At 42.2% G+C, this 21,590-nt stretch overlaps 1 protein-coding gene across 4 annotated transcripts in view; it reads right to left on the reverse strand.

Moving 5' to 3' along the window:
* Window positions 1-20,326, reverse strand: part of AGK (acylglycerol kinase) — a 90,805-nt gene extending 70,479 nt beyond the window's left edge. Inside the window, exons 1-2 of one of the 4 annotated variants that reach the window (XM_007103326.2) lie at window positions 20,287-20,326; window positions 14,677-14,794 (exon numbers count right to left, since the gene is read on the reverse strand). In XM_007103326.2, coding sequence (XP_007103388.2) covers window positions 14,677-14,777 — 101 coding nt within the window. In that variant the 5' untranslated portion in view covers window positions 14,778-14,794; window positions 20,287-20,326. Of the gene's footprint in view, window positions 1-14,676; window positions 14,795-15,650; window positions 16,081-19,827; window positions 19,959-20,286 lie in introns of those variants that run through there. The other 3 variants (XM_007103327.3, XM_055084789.1, XM_028489661.2) reach the window with 3 other exon arrangements.
* Window positions 20,327-21,590: the final 1,264 nt, after the last annotated feature.

The following is a 21,590-nucleotide window of genomic DNA, read 5'->3' on the forward strand; positions in this document are numbered from 1 at the left end:
AAAAAAAAAAAAAAAAGAATAGACATCCAATGCAATGTGTGAAACTTGTGTTGATATTGACTTGAACAAAACCATAAAACAGAATTTTGGGTCGACAGGCAAAATATAAACACAGACTGAATATTAGATGACGTAAAGGATTTTTAATTTTGTTAGGTCATGTTAATGGTATCGTGATTTTTAAAAATTCCTTAATTATTAAAGATACTAAAGTATTTATGGGTAAAATGACATGAGATATATCTGGGATTTGCTTTAAAATATTTCAGAAAAAAAAAAGTAGAAGAGAGAGATGGGGTGAGATTAGCAAAATGCTGGTATCTGTTGAAGCTGGGGGACAATAGAGGGGGATTCGTTACACTACGCGAATTTTTATGTTTTAAATTTCCATAATAAAACGACGTTTAAGTAGCCCTCTTTGCCTTAGGCGCCCTAACACTGACTCTGTGCCACTCAGACAGGACACAGCACGGAGTGCCTTATTCATCCATAATAAAAGGAGCTGCTCTTTCTAATGTGTGCCAGGAACTGTGGTGATCTCATTTAAATGTCACAATAATGTTGTGAGATACTGTGTGGATGAAGAAGAGTGAAGTTTAGCAAGCTTGAAGAACGTGCCCGAAGTCACACATTAGCAAGTGACCAAGGCAAGGCTTGAACCCAGACCCAACTGACTCAGAAGGAAGCCCGATTAGAAGCACGACATTCTATCATGCGTCTTACGCCCTACGGGGCTGAAGGCCTAAGACAACCTCAGTTTATAGTTCATCTCTCTCATGCTACCTAAGACACAGGAGCCATTCTGAGAGGTGACGAGCAGGCCCTGGTTTTGAATCGGGGGCCCTGACACTGACCAGCCGTGTGACCATGGGCAAATTACTCAACCTTGCTGTCCCTCAATTTCTTCATCTTTGTAGGGCTATTAATCTCACACGAGTATGAGATTAACAACCATCTCACAAAGTTGTTAGGAAGACCAAATGAGCGAATAAATGTAAAGTGCTTAGAACTGTCTGACACACGGCAAGCACTGATTAAGTGTTAGTGATTGTCATCATTATTGCCACTAAGTTCTCAATAAAATTGAATGACACTGAACACACCCCTCAGGTCAACTCATACCCATTCAGCTTTCCTTCTAAGCAACTGTCTGACCACAGAACTTGACAGGTGGGCTCCCACCAATGCTTACAGTATAGTAATCAAGATTAACGTTCCTCTGTTGAGAGGAAAAAAAAACTCCAGTATTAATAAAAACCTAGAGACACATGGCCCAGGACCATTGCTATACAGTAAGTCCCGCACATACGAACGAGTTCCGTTCCGAGAGCACGTTCCTAAGTCCAATTTGTTCGCGAGTCCAACAAGGTTAGCCTAGGTATCCAACTAACACAATCCGCTATATACCACTGCTTTTACACTTCCTTCCGGACATCCTGAGCTTGAAATAAAGATACTACACTACTGTACTCTATACAGTACTGTACAGTAACGTACACAAAAACACAGCCACTTGTAGAGGATGCACGCATGGGACAATGTACGCCAGACTCGTGAACTCGCTTAAATGATGGAACATGCGAATGCTTGTTCGCATCTTTGAAAGTTCGCAACTTGAAGGTTCACACGTAGGGGACTTACTATAGTATCACAATTGCTTTGCGCGTTTCACGCTAAGGGAGGTATAGTGTTTGTGGGATTGAAAATTCTCCGAGAAGGAACCAGGAATTCTGGCTGAGAGGCTAGACGCTCCACAGCTAAATAAATAGGAGGGAGTCCTGGGTCACAGGCCAAGGTGGGTGGCAGAAGTAGTGCCAGAAGCACTGAGCCAAAGGATGAAGCTGAGAACCAGGAGCCAGAACTAAGCAGGAGCAGAGCTATGGTCAACTGCTGAGCCACGAGGATGAGTTGAGAAGCTGTGGAAGGGCTCACCAGCCAAAATCACAAGGAGAGAGGCCGGAGCCAGGATGGGCAAGGACAAGGCCCCCAATGATGAAAGGAACAATCTGAGCTCAAATGAGACAGACAAGGGTTCTGACACGGCTTGCAGCTTTTAACTACTTAGGCCCTGCCTCTTTTGTGGTTATGTTCTGTCACGCTTGAAATTACACTTTTCCAAGCTGTCTTGTTACCCATGGAAGGTGAAATAAGAAATAAATAAAAGGCTGAGATCTCATTACCCCATCTGGCAGATCCTCGTCTTCCTTCCCCACTGGCTGTCTCTCGAATCACTCACTGCCCAGTTACCAGCAGTAATTTGTTTTAACTCCCAAAGTAACTGAGTATATATTATATCAAATTAATTCATAAGTACTAGCATGTATTGAACCCTGATATCAATCAAGCACTATGCTAAGAGCTTTCCAGTTATCTTAATCCTTCAATGGTCCAGTGAGGAACTGTTATTATCCCCACTTTACAGATGAACCTGAGGCTTAGAGCGCCCAAGGTCATACTGTTAGAAGTGCCTCCTTTCTTACGTTACTCTCTATTAGCAGGCTCCTTGCTACTGAAAGGGCTCCAAATGAGAGAAAGACCATTGCAGGTAACTGCTGACATGATGAACTGAACAACCTGAAACTCGATCTCTCCCAGGGAACCCCGAAAGCTTGGGAAGAGCAGTCGAGGAGGAATGGGCAATACTTAAACTCTCTTTATTTTCAGCAAAGCCGGTCATTTCCTCCTCTTCAGTTGCTCTTACCAGAGTCCTGAGAGCAGCCTCTGCGGCTCCGGTCAACGACTGCAACCTGCTGTGGGGGAAATGATGCAGAGAAAAATATCACAGGTTCTTTTCCTTGCAACTGAGGGGAAGGGAGAAAAAAAAGGAGAGGAATTCCCATAGGAGAAGAAAACTTATAAATACAGCAACATGAAATGACGCCTGCAGATAAATAATACCTGTGCCAAAAGACAGGTTAAAGACAGCAGCCAAAAATGGGACAGATAAAAATAAACAACATATGCAATTTCTTCCAAAGCTGCTGCAGAAAAAGCCTTGTTTCCTTAAAAGCAAACTAAAATTTACTCTATCAAACCATGGTCGTTATTAAAATCAACACTGAAATACAGCCAATTATTATTACTGGCACGTGAATCCTGTATCAGGAGACACTATTTTCCTTTCAAAGGAAAGAAAAAGTCAAATACATATAATACAATAATTTGCTTGCTTTTTAAAATTAGAAATATAAAATATTATGTTCACTATTATGTTCTTGTTAGCAATCAAGAACAAGGAACTTAAAATTCTATAAGTGTAAAATAATAATGATTTTATGCTTATCTCCTAGAATACTACCCAGCAAAAAAAAAAAAAGGAATGAACTACAGATAAATAAAACAATATGGACAAATCTAAAAGCCATTATGCTAGAGAAAGAAAGCTTACAAAAAACAATACAGGTTACATTATATGATTCCATTTATATAAAGTTCTAGAAGTGAAAAAGAAAAAGAATCTATGGTGGGGAAAAAACCAGAACAATGGTTGCCTCAGGGTGTGGGGGACAGGGATTGACTGTGAAGGGACATGAGGAAAACGTCTGGAGGGGTGGCAGCGCTCTCTATCTTGCTAGGAGTCCGGGTTACACAGGTGTATGCATCTGACAAAACAGTGAAAGCAGGCTTAAGATTTGAATATTTTGTTGCATGTAAATTTCATAGTAAGGGAAAAAACACTCTAAGCAAATACTGAGCTCTAATTACTGATATGCATTGTCAAGTATTCAGGCGGAAGTACACTGATGTTGACAAATTATTAATATTTGGAAATGCATCAAAAAGTAAGACTGAGAAGAAGATGGACAGATGGATGATAAGTGATGAAGCAAATACAGTAAAATCTAGAATCCAAGTAGTAGGCAGGCAGGTGTTTACTGTAAAATTCTTTCGAGTTTGCTGTATGTTTGAAGATTTTCGTAGAATAGAGGAAAAATAAATGTACTCATCTATAAATTACAAACAGGCAAGGAAGCTAAGAAAAGGGGGGGGTAGAAAAGTGAAAGGCAGAGTGAAAGGGAAAGAACAGTGAGTAAAAGGGAGAAAAGGAGAAGGGGAGTCAGACCAGTATACGAAAGGCCCACAGAGAACAACTGAGAGCACGAAAGAACAACCAAGAGCACCCAGGAGGTTCTGAAATGAGGGCTCTGGTCCCTGGACAGATGTGTCCAGTTTTCACCTTGTCTCTACTAAATGCTAATAAATGTGTTCTATTTAATAAAGCAGCTTTATTCTATCCAGTGAAAAATGAAATGAGAACATAATAGAACAGCTCTAATAAAGTTATATGAAAGGCATTTAAAAGTTAATGTCATCTAATAATTACAGCAGGATTTATAGATTAAAGTGAGCTTTATTTTTCAAAGTTGTCAGCAGCAAAGAAAGTACATGGGATTTAGAACATGATGAACCTGGGTCCAAATCCCAGTTTCACCAGTAAGCAGAAATATGACTTTAGACAAGTTACTAATTTCTCTGAGCCTCAGTTTCCTCATTTATTTATGGGAATAACATTACCTCTCTCACAGGGCTATTTTGAGGATTAAATGAGACCATGTAAGTACACGGAAACAACTAGCCCAGCACCAGGTACGGCGTAATTATTTAACACAGGTTGTTTTCCTTTCCTCTTATTCTAATAATGCCACCGTTAACACAGCTTTGTGACATTTTTGAGCTGTTGGCCAGGTGAAGAAGAGCAAAAGTGTTCCAGGAGGAGTCCGGGTTACACAGGTGTATGCATCTGACAAAACACAGTGAAAGCAGGCTTAAGATTTGTATATTTTGTTGCATGTAAATTTCACAGTAAGGGAAAAAACACTCTAAGCAAATACTGAGCTCTAATTACTGATATGCATTGTCAAGTATTCAGGCGGAAGTACACTGATGTTGACAAATTATTAATATTTGGAAATGCATCAAAAAGTAAGACTGAGAAGAAGATGGACAGATGGATGATAAGTGATGAAGCAAATACAGTAAAATCTAGAATCCAAGTAGTAGGCAGGCAGGTGTTTACTGTAAAATTCTTTCGAGTTTGCTGTATGTTTGAAGATTTTCGTAGAATAGAGGAAAAATAAATGTACTCATCTATAAATTACAAACAGGTAAGGAAGCTAAGAAAAGGTGGGGGTAGAAAAGTGAAAGGCAGAGTGAAAGGGAAAGAACAGTGAGTAAAAGGGAGAAAAGGAGAAGGGGAGTCAGACCAGTATACGAAAGGCCCACAGAGAACAACTGAGAGCACGAAAGAACAACCAAGAGCACCCAGGAGGTTCTGAAATGAGGGCTCTGGTCCCTGGACAGATGTGTCCAGTTTTCACCTTGTCTCTACTAAATGCTAATAAATATGTTCTATTTAATAAAGCAGCTTTATTCTATCCAGTGAAAAATGAAATGAGAACATAATAGAACAGCTCTAATAAAGTTATATGAAAGGCATTTAAAAGTTAATGTCATCTAATAATTACAGCAGGATTTATAGATTAAAGTGAGCTTTATTTTTCAAAGTTGTCAGCAGCAAAGAAAGTACATGGGATTTAGAACATGATGAACCTGGGTCCAAATCCCAGTTTCACCAGTAAGCAGAAATATGACTTTAGACAAGTTACTAATTTCTCTGAGCCTCAGTTTCCTCATTTATTTATGGGAATAACATTACCTCTCTCACAGGGCTATTTTGAGGATTAAATGAGACCATGTAAGTACACGGAAACAACTAGCCCAGCACCAGGTACGGCGTAATTATTTAACACAGGTTGTTTTCCTTTCCTCTTATTCTAATAATGCCACCGTTAACACAGCTTTGTGACATTTTTGAGCTGTTGGCCAGGTGAAGAAGAGCAAAAGTGTTCCAGGATGGGGGAAGAACACAAGCAAAGGGAGAGAGAGGGACAACAGGAAACAGGTCTTTTTCTAAAGACTTCTGGAACATAGAGGTTGAGAGTAAGGGTGATGGAGGGAGGATGAAGAGGAATCAGAAAAAAGCTGAGAGGAAGACAAGGCAGGATCATGAAGGGCCTTTTATGCCATGCTAAGCAGTTGGGTCTTTTTCTTCCAGGCAATGGAGAGTCATTTACAGGTTGTCAGTAGAACAGTGACATGATCAGAGTTCTCTTTTAGAAAGAATATTCTGCTGGCTGACTGCATGGTACAACTCCAGGGACACGACTCACATAGGATGTCAAGAGAAGCAAGACATGGACTAAAAAGTATTATGACTCTGAAATCTTAAGTACCACACCTGAAAACCCTAGTGTAGCTATGATCACCTAAGAAGTCTACAGAATGAGGACAGGACCTGGGACACCAACCTTTAAGGGACAAGCAGAACAAAAAGACACCCTAAAGGTAACTGAAGAGGATATGGTCAAAGAGAATCAAATGTGGCAGATATGGACTGAAAGTATCCTCTTCATTTACCAACTAAGAGGCTATTAATGACCTTGTCAAGAACAGGGTCAATCAAATGATGGGAACAAAACCAGATTTTACTAAGCTTACTCTAAAGTGGAGGTAGAGGCTGCAAGTGTGAGGCAAGGTCTCAAGAATGGTATAAAAGGAAGAGAGAGAGCAGTAAATAAATGGGGACACACAGCTGAGATGACACGTTTAAGCTAGGAAGAGTTTGGCAAATAGGGGGAAAGAAGTAGGAAGGATGAGATTCAAGATACAAGCGAGGAAAAGGATAACCGATGAAGGAGGAAGAACGGGACGCAGATGGGAGACGGCCTTGGGCAGGAGGATGGCAACCTCACCCAATGAGACAAAAAGAACAGAAATGTGCGTGCAGGGTAACTGCCCAGTGTTCTTTATTTTCTCTTTGAAGTAGGAGTTAAGGTTGTCCAAAAATGAATATGGAGAAGGTGAAGCAGGAAACTGAGGAAATTCATGAATATTTCAAAATAAATTTGTGAAAATGGAAGAGTCACCTGACTATGGGTTAGTGTATCATTTTCTTCAGGAGGATTCAACAGCCTGGGTTTGTGAATTCACAAGTGGCCAGTCAACAGGGTTGAGATTTTGCCCTCTGAGACTTTGATTCTCTTGTTTGTTCCTTCCTCCATAAAGACAATATGTCTCCAGTACCTTCTATGTGCTGGGTCTTGGGGACAGCACTAAGAAAGACAAACAGGGCCCCTGCCTTCAGAGTCTTATAATATAAGAGAAAAAACAAACAGAACAAAAAACTATAATAGTAATAAGTATTATGTAGAAGTTCACAATGCCATGGAGAAAATGTAGGAAGTCTGCCTAACCAAGACTGGAGGGGACAGGGAAGAAGTAACATTTGAGACCTGGAGCAATGGTAGTTGGCTGGGGAAGAAGAGAAGGGAAAAGAGTTTCAGGAGGGAACATGTATGAAGGCCCTCTAAGGAATCCTGGCACAGAAAGGACATGCCACTTTGGAAGACCTGAAAGTTCTATATGCCAAAGTGTAGAGTGTGGCATGGCTAGAGCTGTCTACAGATAGGGCCAAGTCATGTAGAGTTGGTAAGAATTTTGGATTTGAGTCTAAAAGCAATAGCAATTTGCATTTTTAAAAGACTGCTCTGGCAGTGCTGTGCAAAATAGATTAGAAACAGGCAAGAGTAGATACAAGGAGAAGAGTCAGAAAGCATTTAGTAAGAATCCAGGCCAGAGATGATGGCAGCGTGCACAAAGGCAGCAAAAGTGAGGAAGGACAACAGAAATCCAACAAAGTAAGTGATATAAAAGAAGTGAAATCACTTAGAATGCATAACCTGAATGTGGGAAATAAGGATGAAGGACGAATGGAGGATGACATTCAAATTTTTAGCTTGGGAAACTGGATGGTGAGTGGTACTAATCACTGAGAAGGAACAGGTTTGACAGGAAAGCTTTTGATTTTATTTTTAGTCTGCTGAGTTTGAGGCACCTGGGAAGCAACCAAGGAGACAAGTTAAGTAAGCAGCTGAATGCACATATAGGTCTGGAGCTCAGAAGAGGTCTCTATGGAAATACAAACCTGCGGTCTGTCTACCTACGGCTGACAATAAAGCCATTGCGAGCAGATGAGATCATACAGGGAGAGGGTATAAAGTGAGCAGAGGGCCTTGGGGAGAGTCCTAGAGAACTACTTCTGTAACCCCTGAGTAGAAGGGAGAAGTAAAAGGTGAGAAGGAATGGCCAGAGGAGTAGGAGGGAAAACAGATACCTGGCAGTCAGAAGCCAAGAAAAAAAAAAAAGCGTTTCAAGGAGAGTCAACTGTGTCTAAAGCTGAGCAGTCAAAAAGGATGAGTAATAAAACTGGTGCGACTAATTCAAATGAAGACCACACAGGATGTAGAATGGGTAGGAGGCAGGGAAGCAGAGAGAACCTATTCAAAAAGTTTAACTTAAAATAGGAGGAGGAAATGAGAGAGCGAAAAGGCCAGGGAGGACATATGAAAAACTGTGTTGAATTGTGTGATGTGCTGAATCAAGGAATCTAGGACAGGAAGAAAGTGAAGAAGGCAGGGATGAGTGATAGATTGGGAAGAAAATGGAGGGCCCAAGGGACAAGAAGTCTTGATAACACTGAAAAAGAGGAGTAAAGGAAGAAAACTGGAATAATAGAAGGCTGAAATGAGAGATTCAGATGCTTAAGTTCCATTTTCAAAAGTGGAACAAGGACAAGTGATGACAGGTTTAGCATTCAACCAGTGAGAATGGGGAGAGTTGAAAGAGGGCAAAGTATTAAAGTCCCAGGAATAGATTAAGTCAGGAAAAGGAAAGACAAGGTGTTGTTAGGTGGGTTCTTCACATAAACACTCAGGGCTTTCAGAAAGATAATAAGATAACAATGCCCTTTTCTCTTAAAGAGAAAAGGACATTGATAAGCCAGGCACCGAAGCCTAAGTCTAATGTAGATGAGATCCCAGAAAGCTGGGTGGTTTATGGTTTTATAATATAGCCAGATATTATGAGCCTCAAAGGAGAAAAGATTTTTTTAAGAAGATGAAAGAGTAATGGTTTGGAATAGGTACCGAGGAGCTAGGAGAATGGCAACCCCACCTCACAACCCATTTGAAGAGGAGGGCAGCTTCTATTCAAGAGAGCTGCAAGGTAAGAATTTTGCAGGGAAAAAACCAAATTAGTATTATAAAAAATAACGTGAGGACTGTTATGTGAAAAGTTTGGGATTTTTTTTTTTTTTAGAGGACAATAGAAAGAAACTACCTCAACATAAAAAAAGACATATATGAAAAGCCCACAGTTGGGCTTCCCTGGTGGCGCAGTGGTTGAGAATTCGCCTGCCGATGCAGGGGACACGGGTTTGTGCCCCGGTCCGGGAAGATCCCACATGCTGCGGAGCAGCTGGGCCAGTGAGCTGGGCCCGTGAGCCATGGCCACTGAGCCTGTGCATCCGGAGCCTGTGCTACGCAACGGAAGAGGCCACAGCAGTGAGAGGCGCACGGACCACAAAAAAAAAAAAAAAAAAAAAGCCCACAGCTGATATCATATTCAACAGAGAAGAATGAAAGCTTTTCCTTAAAGATCAGGAACAAGGGAAGGATGCCCACTCTTGCCACTTCTATTAAACATAGTACTGGGATTCTTAGTCAGAGCAATTAGGCAAGAAAAAGAAATAAAATGCATCCAGATTGGAAAGGAAGTTTGCAGATGACGTGATCTTACATGTAGAAAACACTAAAGAGTCCACACAAATAAGCTATTAGAAGAAATTCAGCAAAGTTGCAAAAGTTTGCAAAGTTTACAAAATCAGAACACAAAAATCAGTTGTGTTTTTATACACTAACAGCGAACAATTCAGAAAGGAAGTTAAAAAAAAATCCTATTTATGGAACAGGATAAAAAGCCCAGAGATAAACCAACACACCTATGGTCAACTAATCTATGACAAAGGAGGCAAGGATACACAATGGAGAAAAGACAGTCTCTTCAATAAGTGGTGCTGGGACAACTGGACAGCTACATGTAGAAGAATGAAATTAGAACACTCCCTAACACCATACACAAAAATAAACTCAAAGTGGATTAAAGACCTAAACGTAAGACCGGACACTATAACACTCTTAGAGGAAAACATAGAAAGAACACTCTTTGACATAAATCACAGCAAGATCTTTTTTGATCCACCTCCTAGAGTAATGGAAATCAACAGAGAAGACTGAAAGCTTTTCCTTAAAGATCAGGAACAAGGGAAGGAAGCCCACTCTTGCCACTTCTATTAAACATAGTACTGGGATTCTTAGTCAGAGCAATTAGGCAAGAAAAAGAAATAAAATGCATCCAGATTGGAAAGGAAGAAGTAAAATTGTTTGCAGATGACGTGATCTTACATGTAGAAAACACTAAAGAGTCCACACAAATAAGCTATTAGAACAAATTCAGCAAAGCTGCAAAAGTTTGCAAAGTTTACAAAATCAGAACACAAAAATCAGTTGTGTTTTTATACACTAACAGCGAAATCAACGGACAAAGGATTAATCTTCAATATATACAAACAGTTCACGCAGCTCTATGTCATGAAAAAACAACCCAATCAAAAAATGGGTAGAAGATCTAAATAGACATTTCTCCAAAGAAGACAGACAGATGGCCAAGAAGCACATGAAAAGCTGCTCAACATCGCTAATTTTTAGAGAAATGCACATCAAAACTACAATGACGTATCACCTCACACCAGTTAGAATGGGCATCATCAGAAAATCTACAAACAACAAATGCTGGAGAGGCTGTGGAGAAAAGGGAACCCTCTTGCACTGTTGGTGGGAATGTAAATTGAAACAGCCACTACGGAGAACAGTATGGAGGTTCCTTAAAAAACTAAAAATAGAATTACCATATGACCCAGCAATCCCACTATTGGGCATATAACCAGAGAAAACCATAATTCAAAAAGAGTCGTGTACCAAAATGTTCATTGCAGCTCTATGAGAAAAACAAATATCGTATATTAATGCATATATGTGGAATCTAGAAAAACGGTACAGATGAACTGGTTTGCAAGGCAGAAATAGAGACACAGATGTAGAGAACAAATGTATGGACACCAAGGGGGGAAAGCGGGGGCAGGGGTGGTGGTGGTGGGATGAATTGAGAGATTGGGATTGACATGTATACACTGATGTGTATGAAATAGATAAATAATAAGAACCTGCTGTATAAAAAATAAAATAAAATTCAAGAAAAAGGGGAAAATATTTTTTTAAATCCCATTTACAATAGCACTGAAAAGAATGAAATATTTAGGAATAAATATTTTAACCAAGGAGGTGAAAGACTTGTATACTAAAAATGATAAAACACTGCTGAATGAAATTAAAGAAGACACAAATGAATGGAAAGACATCCCATGCTCTTGGATTGGAAGGCTTAATATTGTTAAAATGTCCATACTACCCAAAATGAGCTACAGATTCAGTGTAATCCCTATCAAAATTCTAGTGGCACTTTTGAAACAATAGAAAAAACCATCCTAAAATGCATATGGAATCTCAAAGGGCCCTGAATAGCCAAAAGAATCCTGAAAGAGAACAAAGTTAGAGGCCTATCACTAATTTCAAAACATTTTACAAAGCTGCAGTAATTAAAACAATATGATACTGGAATAAAGACAAACATATAGACCAGTGGAACAGAACAGAGAGCCCAGAAATAAATTCTCACATATATGATCAAATGATGTTTGACAAGGACACCTAGAAGACACACTGGGGAAGGAAATCGAAATGGATTAAAGGCCTAAACCTAAGACCTAAAACTATAAAACTCCTAGGAAAAAAACATAGCGGGGAAGCTTTTTGACATTAGATTTGGCAATGATTTCTTAGATGTGACACCAAAAGCAAAAATAGACAAATGGAATTACATCAAGCTTAAAAACTTCTGTGCATCAAAGGACAATCAACAGAGAGAAAAAGGCAATCTATGGAGTAGAAGAAAATATTTGCAAATCATGTAACTCATAAAAGGTTAAAGAACTCCTACAACTCAACAAATAACCTGATTTTTTTTAATGGGCAAAAAACTTGAACGGACATTTCTCCAAATAAGATAAACAAATGGCCAGCAAACATATGAAAAAATGCTCAGCATCACTAATCATTAAGAGAAATGCAAACGAAAACCACAAAATGCCATATCACACCCATTAGGATGGCCACTATCAAAAAAAAAAAACAACAACAACAGAAAATAACAAGTGTTGATAAGGATGTGGAGAAATTGGGATTGTAAAATGGTGCAGCCCCTATGGAAAACAGTATGGAGTTTCCTCAAAAATTTTAAAATAGAAATACCATCTGATCCAGCAATCCCACTTCTGGGTATATACCCAAAAGAATTAAAAACAGGATGTTACAGCCATATCTGCACACCCAAGTTCAATGTAGCATTATTCTCAATATCCAAGAGGTGGAAGCAACCCAAATGTCCATCAACATATAAACAGATAAAGAAATGTGGTCTATACATACAACGGAATATTATTCAGCCTTAAAAGAAGAAGGAAATCCTGCCATGTGCTACAACATCAATGAACCATAAGGACATTATGCTAAGTGAAATAAGCCAGTCACAAAAGACAAATACTACATGATTCCACTCATATGAAGTGTCTAAAGCAGTCAAACTTACAGAAACAGAAAATAGAATGGTGGTTGCCAGGAGCTGGAAGGAGGAGGAAATGGGGAGTTGTATTCAGCGGGGATAAAGTTTCCATTTTGCAAGATGAAAAAGTTGTAGAGATCTGCTGCACAGCAATATGAATATATTTAACACTACTGAGTGTACACTTAAAAATGGTCAAGGTGGGGCTTCCCTAGTGGCGCAGCGGTTGCGCGTCCGCCTGCCGATGCAGGGGAACTGGGTTCGCGCCCCGGTCTGGGAGGATCCCACATGCCGCGGAGCGGCTCGGCCCGTGAGCCATGGCCGCTGAGCCTGCGCGTCCGGAGCCTGTCCTCCGCAACGGGAAAGGCCGCAGCAGAGGGAGGCCGGCATACCACCAAAAAAAAAAAAAAAAAAAAAAAAAAAAAAAAAAATGGTCTAGGTGGTAAATTTTCTGTTAGTGTTTTTTACCACAATGTTTTAAAAGGGGGAGGGAGGGGTGCTAAATAGCACCAGAGCATGCGGAGAGAAATCTGAGAAAAGGAAGCTATGCAGGACAATGGGGGGTTGCATTCTGAGCAGTAACCTTGAATGTCAAGGGTAGAGACAGAGCAAAATGATGCCTCCAGCCTCCTGCTACACTTCTAGTTCAAGCTATTTCAGATCCAACTGCGAATGAGGCCTCCGACGTGCCACAGACTTAATGGGCCTTTTTTAAAGTCTCAAGACTACGCTGGCGAGAAATTATTATGGTACCTTAAAGACATCCTGAACAGGGGACACGGTTATTTCCTCACATCTTCACCCAGCAGTAGCAATGGCAATAATCCTCAGCAGGTGGGAGGTTCTCCTGCCTTGAGCGAGCCGTGGCCTGGACTGGGTGCTCCTGAGTAGGAAATCCTAGTTCCTACCTTGGCAGGAGGTATAAGGAGCCTTTCCTTGAGGGCTCAAATGTTACGGCTCAAATTTGCCATAAAATGTTACGGAACGACCCGAACGAACTTTTTGGCCAGCCCCGTAGTTTGAAAAGGGAGGAAGAGCCGAACATTATATGCTCCGTACACAATTTGTTAAAACATTTCCTCTGCCCTTCTCTTTTTTATATATTAAAGTTTTAAGATTCTTAGGTCTGTTCTTTATACGCTAGCTAATGGAATTCAAGTGTTTAGCCTTGAGAATACTTAGAAAGAAAAGGGGGGAATGTTCCATCTTCTCCACACCTGCAAAAAGTAGACACCATGTGCATCATAAATTATCTCTGAGAGTGGTGAATTGAGAATGTTCACAGTAGTACCAGTGTGACTCTCCTTTCCAACGTGGAGACTTCCATTATAAAGCCTGTTCAGTTTTCTGTTTAACAAAGCAGTTATTTAGGACACTTGGATGTCAGAGAATCTTGCTATATATTTGACGTAGCCCTGAATCCCCAAAAGACTGCAATTTGATCGTCTCTCTTCGTAATTTGTATAATTTTTATATAAAAACTGTTTATTTAAATCTTATTACCATGCTAATCCAGAAGAGGCGCTCTGGCACTTTCTTCTCCCCACAGACCTGAAAGGCTAATAAAACCCTTGACGCCCTGGAATTCCTTATTCAAACAAATGTTTTGAAAGTCTAAGTCTCATTTAAATGAACTAATGGGTTCATTAGTTTTGTTGTTGCTAATGGGTTAGATGAGGAAGATCACAGGGGTTGCAGGTAGCAGACTCAGTGTCTAGCAATGGGCTCTATTAGAGATCAAGAGACCATAGCGGGAAACGGAAGGACCACCCAAGGACACGTGTGAGTTCCAACCCTCTACTATTACTAGAGAAGTCCCTTGTCTCTCTCTAGGCGGCCCTCAATTTCTCCCCGTTCTGATCTCGCTACAGTAATCTGTGTCCACTGAAGTACGAGTGTTGATAGCTCTGTACAGTTTCCATCTTTCAGAACTGGGTACAACAAGAAGCCTTTGTCTTTGAGGTTTTAACATCTGCTTTCCTTTTACACCACACTGTTTTACAGAGACAAGCACAGCTAAACAAGATTTTAACCGTAGGCCCTTCTGGACTGCTTTGTTGTTGCATGTGAAGGCGCGGGGGATGGGGGCTGGCAGATATTTACCAGTGTTTTCCATAGAGCCAGTGGCCTCCCCATGTCAGCAGGCAGATCCCAGCTGTAGTTTTCTTCCAATGATTTCGAAGTGTTTTAAAGAACACAGTCATCTTCTCTTAGGGATTTGCTAGATTAGTAGAGGCAGAAAAGAAAAATATAATTGTCCAAGGGAATCGGGCAGAGTCCCTATGACTGACTGTCTTTGGTTCTTTCATCCTCTCCATGTTTTCCTTCCTCCCTCCTTTTCCTTCCTAGTTACATCGTCTTCATCTGCTCACCCACCCACCTTCCCTTTCTTTCCTTTCTTTTTTCTTTTCTTTTCTTTCTTCCTTCCTTCCTTCCTTCTTTCTTTCTTCACTTCTTTCCACCTAAACTACACTTTTTTCTTCTCTCATCACTTTTTCTTAGAAGGAAGGGGGAGAGGAGCAGGAAGAGAAGAAGGGAACTCTAGGTGTCCTGTCTTTGCTTTCTTCTTACAGTCAATATACCGCTCTTTAAGAGTATCTGCTTATCTGGGAATTCCCTGGCCGTCCAGTGGTTAGGACTCAGCACTCTCACTGCCAGGGCCTGGGTTCGATCCTTGGTCGGGGAACTAAGATCCCGCAAGCCGTGCGGCACGGCCAGAAAAAAAAAAAAAGGAAAAATTTTAAAAAAGAGTGTCTGCTTATCCATTATATATAAAGTGTATATCATCAAATTAGTAATGTAAAGGGATTATTCAAAATAGGAGAAAACACTAGGCCCTCAATAGAACATTCACAGAAAACTCAATGAAGAGGAAATGCACACAGCTCTGTAAAAACGCTCAACTTCCTGAGTGATCAAAGACATGCAAATTACCAAGAACTATGCCTATTCACCTATAAAATTACCAAAACTTTTAAATGATTATACTCACTGATGACAAAATGAGCTAGACACACACTCCTATACGGAAGGTAAACTAGCATAACTTTACTCAAAAACAAAGTGACCATATATACCTATTCCGTTTCTTTTCGTCACAGCACTTATCCTGTGATGATCCTAATGTGCTAGTTTGTTTATTAACTGACCCCACTGGAATGTAAACTCCGTGAGAGTAAAGATTTTTGACTGGTTCTGGTCACTGCAGTATCCCTGTGTCTAAATAAAACCTGGCACATAATAGCTATTCGGTAAATAACTGTTGAATGTGATGGGGTTCAAGACATGCCACCCCAAAACATGGCACCCTGGCAGAGTGGCTATTTTAAGCGGAAGGAGTTCGGGGAAACGGCAGGAGCAGCAAAGTCCCCCTGACCACCTCCCCACCTTGCCCTTCTTCCCTGAAACAGATCATAAAACCCTCCAGTGAGAGGTGCCTGCCCTACGCCCAGCAGGAAGGATCGATTTGTCTCCAAAGAAAAAGGGATGCCAGGAAGAATCCTAACACGCAGGCCTTGCTAAGTTTCCCATTTGCTATAATTACCTCATACCCTTTACCCTATCGTGCTCCTCCACGACTGTCTAAAACAAAATACTCGGGCCTGTTTCCTTGGGTCTTCATTTCTTTATGAAGGCTCTCGTATCATGTAAAACTTATCCTGAGTAAACTTATATGCTTTCCTCCTGTTGGTCAGTCTTTGTCAGTTTAATTTCCAGACCTAGCTAGGGACCCTATGAAGGTTAAGGAACACTTTTCCCCCACTACATTAAATTTTTTTTTCACTAAGAATTTTTGTTGATGTGGAAAAAACTAAAAATATAATGTTAAGTAAAATTAGCAGGATTAAAAAGCCTTATGTAATTGGTATTTACCAAGTATGTTCAAACATGAATATAAGTGAAAAAAAACTACCAGTAGAAATAAACACACAGAAATTTTAAGTAATTCCCTCTTGGTTGTGAGAAAATGGGTGACATTTATTTTACATCTTAAATTGCAATGTATTTTCTAAATTTTCTAAAAATAAATTATTTTCTAAACAGATACAGAAAATTTTTATGACTTTGTGTGCATGAGGTAAACAGACCAAGAAAAAAAAATCTTCAGCTTTTGCTGAAGATTCTAGCTCTTTTATTACTCCCTTTAACCACAAAGACTCTCTTCTTGACCTAACTTTAATCAGGCTCCTCTGAGCTCTGCTGGACAAGGCCCTAGCTTGGGCTTCCCTCTCCGCCCTTGTAGAATCCAGTTTGAGCAAGAATCCCACTTAGTTTAGTGAAAATCCCCCACCTCCACCGTTGGTATCTGACCACCCTGGATATCTTATCACCCTGGTCTGCCTTCAGCAAGATCTCTACTGAGTCAGCCTAGCAAGAATTCCCCTTAACCCTGATGTTCCCTCTTAGTAATTTTCCATCCCCTGATGCCCACCCTGCCCCTTGGCTATAAACCCCCATTTGTCCTCGTTGGAGTCAGAGTCGGGTCCAACCTCCTTCCCCCACTCCAAGACCACCACTGCAGTGGTCTCTACATCCACCCAGATGCCTCTCCCTACCCTTGAGTAAAGTCTGCCTTACCATTCTTTAACAAGTGTCACTACATAATTTTTTCTTTAACACTACCATTGGTTAAAATTCCTCTCAAGGCCAGACACATCCTTACCACCAGCAACAATGAAGCCGGTGCCAGGGAGCCCACCTTCCTGTGAATCAGAGCCACAGTCCAGGATGGTACATCAAGGAACCCAAAGGCACATGTGATAACTAGATGCCTCTCCATCGGACCCTAAAGCACTCGTTCATTCAGCATGCTAGACTCTGTGCTTGGTGCTAGGCGGAGAAGCACAAGTCTCTATTCTCAAGTGCTGGCAACTGTTAAACCCACAAGTGCAAAACAATTACACAATTTATGATTGCAATACAGTGGGAAGGATGTTGAGGGCTAAGTCATGGCTCTGTCAGAAGCCACAAGAATGACCCAGTGTAGACTGGAGGTGACACGGTGGTCCATGGTTGGGGGAAGTGTTCCCAGAAGGCGTGACATTTACCCTGGGTCTTGGAGAATGAGGAGTACCAAATGAGAAGCTAAAGAGATTGATGTGCATAAAGGCATAAATGATAGCAAGGTATGTTCAGGGAAACATAGGTAGGTAGTCAGGTATAAAGAGCAGGGTAAATATGGAAGGTGAGCACAAGGCCTCTCAAACTCTAGTGTAAAACTTGTTAAAATGCAGATTCTTGGGCATCACCCCCTGAGATTCTGACTTGTTCTGTTTGGGCTGTTAGTGAAACCGAGCAGGACCCTGTGGGGCTCCTGGGCACGAAAGCCTTTCTCTGCCTCCCATTTCTAGACTTTCCAAGTTCCAAAGGGCAGGTTCAAACAGTTGCTAATCAGGGAAGGTAAGGGATACAGAGACAAGGGAGGAGCAGTCAGAAAACATTAGTGCAGCCTTGGGGCAGGGTCCTGGTTCCACCTCAAGGGATACACATAACAATATCTTTGCGCTCTTCTGCAGAACTAAAACCCCCAACAGATGGAAGATGTTAACTACTTGATGAAGTAATCTTCATTTCAGAGAGGTCACAGTTTAATAACCTCGAGAATCACAGAAGCTCATCAGAAGGCCACCTGAGGCCAGATTAGATTAAAGGAACACAGGCCCTGCACACACCCTGATCCTTATAAGCAACCCCGCCCTTGAACCACTGCTATAAAACTCCTCACCAAATCCCCCTGGGTTGGGACACACAGTTTTTGAGGGCATGAGCCTGCTTTGTCCCCCTCTGCCTGGCAAAGCAATAAAGCTCTTCTTTTCTACTTCACCCAAAATTCTGTCTCCAAGATTCGATTCGGCACCAGTGCACAGAGGCCGAGTTTTTGGCATCACTACCTTCATTATTAATGAGTACTCCCATGCTTCTAGTGGAGGTCAACACCACACTTTGAGAAACAGTAGTCTGGAGATAAAGGATGGGGGAGGTCGGGGAGGTTCAGAAAAGATCAGGAAGGACCTTGACTCCACGCTAAAGACTCTGGATGTTACATTGAAAATGATGAAAAACCTTGAAGGGATTTAAGCAAGTGAGTGACAGGATCACGTTTGGACTGTAGAAAGATCATTTTGTAGCAGAATGGAAAATGGGCTGGAAGAAGCTGAGCTAAAAGCTACAGAGAGCCAGTAGCAAGTTACTACCACAATCTCTAGGCACATAAACGAAGGAAGGAGCAAAGGAGACAGAGAAAGGATAGATGTGGCAGATCTTTAGAAAATAGAATCTAGCAGCCATTGGTGATCAACTGATTGTAGGAGGTGAGAGAAGAGGAACCAAGCCAGTTTCGTACTTGGGCAACTTAATGAACAGTGATTTCAATCATTAGAGTTGGATCGTAGGTTCACGAAGAAAAGTGTTGGAGATATTGAGCTTGAGATGCCTGTGGGGCATCCGATGGAAATGATCAATGGATGTCTGGACTTAACAGTTGGAAGCCAGGAGAAATTGTCTGGATGGAAGATATAGATTTGGGACTCATCAGTGTGAAAGAGATAAAGTTGGAGTACAGGCAAAATATCCAAGGCAAGGACAGAAGTTAGAGAACAATCTAACAGTCGTTAAGAGTTTGTTTTAAGGCCACCCATGACCCACTGGAACTCCCTTCGTGTCACAAATGAATGGGTCTGCGTATTACAAAACTACTGTGGAAACATGCAGGCAACCTAGTGTAGTGGAAAGAGCACTGGTCCAAGGGTCTTGAGGCCTAGATTCTAGTTCTACCTTTGTTACTTACTGGCAGTGAGAGCCTGGGTAAATCATTTAACCTGCCTCTATGTTCTCATTAGTAAAATGAGGATACACCTGCTCTGATTAACTCATTTGGCTGCAAAGATCACATCTGATGGGGCTGTGAATGCACTTTCCTCCTTAGCAAAATGAGGATACACCTGCTCTGCTTAACTCATTTGGCTGTAAAGTTCACATCTGTGAGGGGTATGGATGCACCTTGTAGATTTTTCCGGATTTAAGTCATCATCAAATATGTAATATATTAGCTAGCAGTGTATATGCCTTCTAAGTACCCAACAGAACTCTTATTCCCCAATCTCAGTAAAAACTTAAATTTTTACTGAAAAAATAAAATTTGGCACATAACAGCCATTCGATAAATAACTGTTGCATGTCTCATCCGAAATGCATGGGTTTGGGTTTTTTTTTCCCAAGAACTCCCCAATTCTGATTGTATTCTACCCTCCTCACCATGAGGCGGGCCTTTTCTCACTAGACTTGGGACCCCACAACGGGCAGGTTCTGTCTGTGCATCTCCAGCAAACAGAACCTAGTAAAGCACCTGGAATGAACGAACCAATCAACCAATCCATCAAGCGATCAGAAGCCATTCGCCCCATTTTGCAAATGAGTTAGCTGAATCGCTCCCCCCCCGCCCCAAGAGAAGTGGGTAAGGGTCACGCAAGTTCAAGGCAGCTCTGGGACTAGACCCTAGGCCACCAGCCTCCCGCAGCGGCAAGAGGAACCCCGCCATCCGCAGGGAGCCCTCCCCGCGCGGTTCCGTCCGGCCCTCGCTCCCACCCTCCGCCCGCACCCGGGTCGCGACGCCCACCCCACGCCCCGGGGCCCTCCCCGCCCGCCCGCCCGCCCGCCCGGGCCGGGTCCCCGAGCCCCGCTCCCGGTTCCCCGCCCCGGCACTGCCGCACTCACCAAGGCGGGTCCCGCGCGCAAGCTGCCTTTCCTGTGTGCTCGCTCAAGATTCCCCTGCTCTTTGAAGGGAAACCGCTGCCGCCGCCCTTGGGTTCCGCAGCGGGTTCCTGGCGCGCAAGGAGGGTGCGGTTTGCAGGGGCCGCCCGAGGCGCGTCGTGGGGGGTGCCTTCAGTTTTCGATCGCTCATTTATTCATCCATTCAGCCTTATCATCCATCCTTCTGTCGCTCAACAATATTTTATGGAAAGCCTACCGAGACAAACACTGTTTTAGGACCTGGCACTAAATCGGAGAATAACTAAATGAACAGGGCAATTTCAGGTAGTGCTATGTACCACGAAGAAAACGAAAACAGGTGATAGAAAAGGAGTGGGGTGGGGGGAGAACTATTTTAAGTTAGGCCTCTCCGAGTAAGGGGCAATTAATCTGAGACCTGAAGGCGAGAACGAGCAGGTTAAGCAAAGATCCAGAGGAAAAGAGAACCTGAAGGAGGGCACGGCCAGTGCAAAATCTGTAAAGCCTGAGGCAGTTTACCAAGTCGGAGGCCAGTGCGAGTGAAGCAGAGACAACTAAGCAATAAGAGGTGCGATGAAGCCGGGGAGGTGGGCAAGACGGGCCATGGTGGTAAGGAGTTCCGACATTATATGGAATGGGATGGGAAGACCTTGAGAGGATTCAGTCAGGGCAATGACCTGATGTGGTTTGCATTTGAAACACCTCTGGCCGCAGTGTAGTGAATAGATTCTAGAGAGCCAGAGAGCTGCAGAGAAGCCAGGGCCCATGCTGACCACCAGAGGGCAGTTCTAATTCTCTGTCCCCCTCCCACCAGTTCCCCCACCCGCACGTGTGCTGTGGGGACCATACCAGTCAGTCAAGGTTTCTTTCTTTTCTTCTCCCATCCATCACTGGATCAACCAACATTTGCTGAGTGCTGCGCATGTGCTAGGCACAAGGGATGCACTCCTGTACAGCCCCCACCCCCGCCCGTTGTCCCTGCCCTCATAGAGCTTGCAGTCTAGTTTCCCGTTTACTGCATAAAGACACGCATCCTTACTATCGCCCCCCAGATGAATGTTTTAAGAGAAATGAGAGCCACCGGCGAGATTATGGTGCAGTAAAGCATGCTCGGCCAGTTTCTAATCCTCAGGACCCCACACTACCAGTAGGGTGAACTTCCTAGCCCTTCCACCTGTAAATTAGGAGACTGGATCGCCGTAAAAAAATCTCTTCCAGCTATAAGATGTTGTGATATTCTAGGTATGAGAGCCAGTTATTTTCAACTCTCCTTTTCCAACCATCTAAAA

Source organism: Physeter macrocephalus, chromosome 5 (genome assembly GCF_002837175.3).
Source record: "Physeter macrocephalus isolate SW-GA chromosome 5, ASM283717v5, whole genome shotgun sequence".
In the NCBI taxonomy this organism is placed as follows: Eukaryota; Metazoa; Chordata; class Mammalia; order Artiodactyla; family Physeteridae; genus Physeter; species Physeter macrocephalus.